Here is a 6922-nt window from a genome sequence, read left to right on the forward strand (position 1 = left end):
AAAGAGAGAGTAAGAAAGCAAGCGGCTAGTCCCAGGACTTGATCTGCCATCTGCCACGTGGGAGTCCAGTACCCTTAACCACCACTCTACCTGCCAGCTCCCAGTAAGACTGTTAATCCCTCTATTAACTCTGGGAGGAAGCAAGTCAAATGTGAAGTTCAAAAATGGAGGTGCTTCTGCTTCACAGTCTCTATGTCTGTGTGTCTCTGGAGCGCGCACGTGCACTATAGCAAAAATCTCTCTAAAAAAAAATAATAAAATAAAATGAACAAATAAAAGCTAAAAAAAAATGTCCTTTAATAGAGTGCCCTACAGCTGGTCAGAGCATGACAACAGTGACATGAGGGCTGATAGTGTTAACCCCTCACGGGTGCTCGTGCTACGCTGTGCTGCACGCAGTTCATCACGTAATGCACACGTCCATCCTCCTGCACGCGACGAAGGCCAGAGGGGACTGCCAGCCGGCGGCAAGCTGACTTCATCGTGTGTAACCACATGCTGCCATGCTCCGCTGTGTCATTACACGGCAAGGAACCAGTGCAGGAGCGAGGACGCACACGCTGCAGAGTTCCTGCACGGTGGATGTGGCAGACTGACCGTGTGGCCTGTGGGGACACAGCGGGCCTACAGTTCCCAGCCCACCTGCGTCTGGTAGGTCTCGGGGGGGGGGGGGGGGAGGGCGTGTGGCTGTTTTTGACAAGGGAATGCGAGCAGTCGGTGCGGCACTTCCAGGCGGAGGGTTGACGAGGTGTCTCATAAACGTACTCATCTCACTCTGCCCTGAAGGAAGGCCACGCGTGGACGCGGGCAGCACCACTGGGAGGAAGCCTGGGAAGAGCAGGCCCGTGTCTGCCCACCACCTCACCACTGTGTAGTTCGTGGAGAGCTGGGACTCGGCACAGCGGACTTCACCTACCCGGAGACCGTATAAAACTCATTTCATAAAACGTCAAAACACGGGGATTATAATGGCACAAAGAAACTGCCGCATTCTACTTTATATTCTTTTCTATAATGATTAAAATATTTTTTACAAGTATTTATTTAATTTTATTCATTCATTCATTCATTCATTCATTCATTTTAATTTGACCAGAGAGAGACACCGAGAGAGAGGGAAAGTGAGAAAACAAGTCCCGACCAGGTCCGGGACTCAAACCGTGGTCAGCCATGTGGGAGTCCAGCGCCCTTAACCACCACGCCACCTGCCGGCCCCAAGGCACTGGATTTCCACATGACTGACGGTGGCTCTGTCCTGGACCTGGAGGCTTGAAAAACACACCTGTTGTGTGTACATGTGTGCCCAAAATCCCCAGAGGAAAATGGAAAAGGGATTGTGGTGTGACCATCGCCCCTGGGGCTGATTTCTCACTTTCCCTCACTGTCTCTTTCTCTCTGTCTCTCTCACATCCTATGGCAAAACCTAAGAAAAGACAAAAAACAAAAACAAAAAGAGAAAGAAACCGTACTTTACAGAGCTGATGTGAGAGGAACGGCTGAGGGTTATTACAGAACAAACCCGCCTGCGTAGCTCCGGGGGCTGAGACCCTAGTCCAGTGGGTGTTTAGTGAGCGCTCATTCAAGCCCAGTGCTAGGACCGGGGGTAAAACGCTGCAGTTCTAAGGGAGAGGCAGGTGTGGAGTCGCTGCAAACGAGTCAGCAGACGCCTCAGCAGGGCAAGCACCGCTTCTCCTGCACCCCGGTGTGGCCTGCAGACTTGGGGTCCGCGGGAAGCCAGACCTCCTGGCCGGCTGGCTGCTGCGTCTGCAGCGACACTGAGTAAGCCTGGATCCCGTGTCCGCCTTCCTTCCCATGAAGGCCGGACTGGGGCCACTCCCATGACCTGCTGCAATGCTGCTCACTCCTGAACCTCACGAAGTCACAGCGTGCCCTCCGGGGTGGACCGCCTGAGCTTCTGGTGCCGTAGCCCAGCCGGGTCAGACCCGCCAGGGCCGTTCACGGCATCGTGCCGGGACTGTCGCCTGACCCTCTCGGGAAAGCGGGCACTGGGGCTGGCTCTGGCTCACGTGGCTCCTGCTCACCTGAGATGTAGACCTCATTTTTTAATGTCACGCATGCAAACTCCACCCACTTCTTGTTCTCACTGTCCAGCTCGTGCTCCGTCAGCGGGAGCTTGGCCACCTCCAGGCGGCTGCGCCGCAGGGGATCCAGGCAGGTTACCTCCGCGACGAACCGTTCGTCCTTGGTGCAGCCGCCGATGATCATGAACACCTCGGACTGGAACTCGTGCATCCTGGGTTTGGTGCGCTCCGAAATGATCTGGAAACCAAACAGGGCAGGGAAGGGCAGGATGAGGCCAGCTTGTTCGGAGCCCAGTCTGTGGCGCCACCAGAGCAGGCCCAGTTCCCAAACCTGCCCCCGTGTGGCCCTGTGACTGCACCTCCTGAGCCTCAGTTTCCTCATCTGTGTGACGGGGTTGTAATGGGCCTACCTTCCAGGTCCACTGTGAGGAAGACCTGGGGTGACCCTGCAGTACACACCGCCCAGCGAGGGCTGGGTGCTGCTGCTGCGTTGCTATTTCTGCTTTAAGAAACGTGGGTCTATTCAGCACCCAGCGCTCCTTCCTCTTCCTCTGAAGTTTTCCGTCCTGGGATTTCACTTTGGGCTGCTGCCATTTCCAACCCTCGCCTAACTTCTCTCCACCCCTGGCTTGAATGTCTTGATGAGATCTCAGGCTTTGCTCACCAGCCTTCTCCTGGAAGAGGTGACCTAGACAGTGACCTCGTAAGAGCAGCGGGGACTTAGGAAGATGAACCAGAAGGGGTCGGGGTGCGGCCAGGAGGTTAGAGAACTGGGCCCCGTCGATGAGAGCAGACGAGGCGGTACATGGTGTCTGAAATTAGGCTATGAGAAGCACTACTGGGGCCAACAACGCACTGACCGTAGCTGGGAAGGTCCTAGGTTCACGGCCCAGGGCCTTCCTGTGCACATACCCACGATAGGCCAGCTAAGACTGGGGGGCGTGTGGCACAAGGACCCTGTCGGTGGAGGGGTCCTCTCTCTCTCAATAAACTAATAAATACACTTTCTTTCTCTGAAAGACGGTGGAAGCACTGTGCTTACATCCTGGTTGCTCTCTCTGGCTTTTGCAGATCCCTTCCTCTGGGGGAGCCGGCACCATGCAGAAAACCGCATGGTGAGACATAGGCCTCTGGCCGACTGACAGCAAGGGATGGGTGTCTGCCAGCCATCCTGGGAGTGAGCTTGGGCGTCCTTCAACCCCGCCTGAGCTTCGAGATGACTGCAGGCCCAGCCAGCAGCTTAACTGCAGCTACCAGACCCGAGGTCTTAAGGTGAAGCACTCTCTGGGTCTCCAGCCCCTCCTCTACTGTGCTAACTGGAGCCGTTCCCCATTCCATTTAGGAAAGGCACAGACCCAGGCCGGGCCCCTCCTGAGATGGACACTGAACCTGAGCTGTGAAATACTGCTTTTGTGTGCCACCTGGGCGCCATGTGGTTTTCTTTTTTTTTGCTTTTTAAAATTAAAAGCTAATGTTTTTATTATCTTTTTTCTTTCTCCTTTTTCATTTGATTTTTTCTTCTTCTTTCCTCTTTTCTAATTTATTTCCTTTTCTCTTTATCTTTATTCATTGGCTGCTCAGCCTCTACGCACTGTCTGGACAGATCCAAGTGAACAGGATCCAAACATCTGCATACAATTAGGGTCAGAACATTCCTCTATTCCCACTGAATCTGATGCACAAAGAGTGAAAACGGAACGGAAGAGAGATTGCAGATCACTTCCTCCTGTATGCTTCTGAACACTCAGATTGAACTTCAAGAATTAGGAGGAAACGCACCATCCACCAGATGACCAGAAGTCACTGCAGGGTCACAAGAAATATGAGAAAGCAAGAAAAACCTCTCCTCCAAGGGAAAAGAATAACTCCTCTTCATCCTCAGACAGTACAAGGAAATTCATGGAAATATCTGATAAAGAATTTAGAATATTCATAGTGACAAAGCTAACAGAAATGGAAGAGAAGAGAGACAATGAACTGCAGAAGAGGCAGGAGAAAGGAGCTGATGAGTTCCAGGAGGTGAGGACATTCTTGCAAGACTTAAAAGAGGAAATACACACTCTAAAAAAGAATCAAAGGGACCTTACAGATGAAGCTACAATACAGGAAGTCAAAATCTCCCTTGAAAGTATTAAAAGCAGACTAGATCATACAGAAAATCGATCTCAGATGTAGAAGATGGAATCACTGGTCTAGAAAAATCTACCACAAAGACTGAGAAAATTGCCCCCCAAAATGAGTATAATATACAAGAAATACTATATACCATCAAACATCCAAGTATCCAGATAATTGGCATCCCAGAAGGTGAAGAGTCTCATAAGGGCATTGACAATCTATTCCATGAAATCCTGCAAAAAAACTTCTCAAACCTAGGGAGGCATTCAAAGATTCAGTCCCAAGAAATACAAAGGACCCCAAATAGGATCAACCCAAGAAGATCTCCAAGACACATTATAGCCAGATTGACCAAAATCACAAGATACTAAGACTGGCAAGAGAGAAACAGCAAGTGACCTACAAAGGATATCCCATCAGGCTAACAGCAGATCTCTCATCAGAAACAATGCAAGCGACGAAAGAATGGGAAAATATATTCAAAGTGTTAAGGGAAAAGCAGTTTCAACCAAAATTACTATACCCAGCAAGATTATCCTTCATGTGGGAAGACAAGACAGGAACATTCTCAGATAAACAAAACCTGAAAGAATTTACGAACAACAGGCCAGATCTCTAAGAAATTCTTAAGGGAGTGCTATACCAGGAAAATTAAATACAGACACACAGAAATGCGAGTACAAAAACTAAGAAAATGACCAACTTAATGGTAGGGACAAGTCTGGAGTTGAATATTACATTCCAGAATTTAATTGGGAAGATTAACCCATAACACAAGATAAATTGAGTACATGAGACTGAACTGGTAAAATAGCATTTTATGATTTTTTTTTTTTTTTGGAGAGGTTTTTCACTATAGGGCGTGTGCGCTCGCCAGACAGACAGAGAGAGACATAGAGACAGAAAGCGAGAAATCACCCCCCAGGGGGGATGGCCACGCCGCAATCCCTTCTCCTCCATTCTCCTCTAGGGATCTTGGGCACGCATGCACACGCGCCCGGCGTGAGTTTTAAGCCACCGGGTCCGGGACACGAACCACGGTCGACTACGTGGGAGTCCAGCGACATAGCCATTACGCTAACTGCTGGTTCCCAGCATTTTATGATTTTTGAGTAAAACATTGCTGATTTTGTTCTTGGCTTAGTTTTCTAATTGTAAGGATTTTTCTCTTGTCTTGAGCTGCCGATAGGTTCGTGTTCCTACTACTTGAACAAAATCCTAACCTGTTTCCTGACTTTAAGTTTTTTTTTTTTTTTTTTTTCGGGGGTTTTTTTAAAAAATAAGGCGCGTGCGCTTGCCAGAAAGACAGAGAGAGACAGAGAGACAGAAAGCGAGAAATCACCCCCCGGGGGGATGGCCACGCCGCAATGCCTTCTCCTCCATTCTCCTCTCGGGATCTTGGGCACGCACACACATGTGCCCGGTGTGAGTTTAAACCACCAGGTCTGGAACTTGAACCAGTCAACTACATGGGAGTCCAGAGACATAGCTGTTACACCAACTGCTGGTCCCTCCTGGCTTTAAGTTTTTAGCCAAGTTCCTTGACATTTATTTGATTTATTAATGCTAAAACTGCTCTTCTTGAAATTAAAAAATCTATTAAAAAATCTATTTAATGACCATAGTAAGCTCTATAGCATCAGTTAGGTGCTACCTTATAGTATATTCATTCTACTCAGAGTTTCACACCTAAAGTCAGACATGTGTTCACAGATATGTCCATACCAGCTGAACTTGCTATTGAAAGTAGTTAGATTATTTAAGAAATTTTGTGAATCAATAAAATGTTGGGGGAAAAAAGAAACAGAAAACAACTGTAGACACCTGAGATAGTGTGGGAGGAGGGTGAGAAATGGCAGAGAGGGAGAAATAGGGATTAAAAAAATACACACACACACACACACACACACACACACACACATATGAAACTAGAAATGGAAAACTATTGATGACAACATGTATGATTAAGCCACTATGCAATATATTCTGGGTGGGAAATCACATTTTGTATGTTGTCACGATGCTCAGGGAAAGAACGGAAATTAATTAATTAATTTTAAAAAAAGTTTCAGAAGAAAATTACAGGGCACTTGTAACTAGATTCTAGCTTTGTCCATATTTTTAGTTTAAGGTATTTTGTGAATCAGTAAAATGTGGAAAAAAGTTTAGTATGCAAGGGAGCGAGGAGAAAGGGGAAGGGAAAAACCCGTGAAAGTATGCTTACTTGACAAAAAGTGAGAAGCTACTTGCTATAAGTTACAGTGACATCTTTGGTTTGACCGACATGCATAGTATTTGTGCTGGAAAAAGAAATGTTGTAAACTGTAAAGATGTGATTAAATGTAAATTTAAAAATGAATTAAAAAAAAAAAAAGCAGAGCAGATGGATGGACCTTCCTGGCTGTTGGTCACCCACAGAGCCTACACCAGGGACCAAGCAGAGCAGACGGCTGGATTCCTGGCTGCCGGGGGCCCACAGAGCCTACACCAGGGACCAAGCAGAGCAGACGGCTGGATTCCTGGCTGCCGGGGGCCCACAGAGCCTACACCAGGGACCAAGCAGAGCAGACGGCTGGATTCCTGGCTGCCGGGGGCCCACAGAGCCTACACCAGGGACCAAGCAGAGCAGACGGCTGGATTCCTGGCTGCCGGGGGCCCACAGAGCCTACACGAGGGACCAAGCAGAAGTGACCTATTACTCCAACGAGCTGTCCTCAGAAGTGGAGCCTCGGCCCCACTCTTCACGTAACATGCATGTCAGA

The 6922-nt window shown here is 48.5% G+C and overlaps 1 protein-coding gene across 1 annotated transcript in view; it reads right to left on the bottom strand.

The window, feature by feature from the left end:
- Positions 1 to 6922, bottom strand: part of KLHL6 (kelch like family member 6) — a 60985-nt gene that overhangs the window by 10138 nt on the left and 43925 nt on the right. Inside the window, exon 4 of the mRNA XM_006147380.3 lies at positions 2043 to 2280. Within this exon, the coding sequence (XP_006147442.1) occupies positions 2043 to 2280 (238 nt within the window). The remainder of the gene's footprint in view (positions 1 to 2042; positions 2281 to 6922) is intronic.

This window comes from Tupaia chinensis, unplaced genomic scaffold, assembly GCF_000334495.1.
Source record: "Tupaia chinensis unplaced genomic scaffold, TupChi_1.0 Scaffold000212_1, whole genome shotgun sequence".
NCBI classification, from domain to species: Eukaryota; Metazoa; Chordata; class Mammalia; order Scandentia; family Tupaiidae; genus Tupaia; species Tupaia belangeri.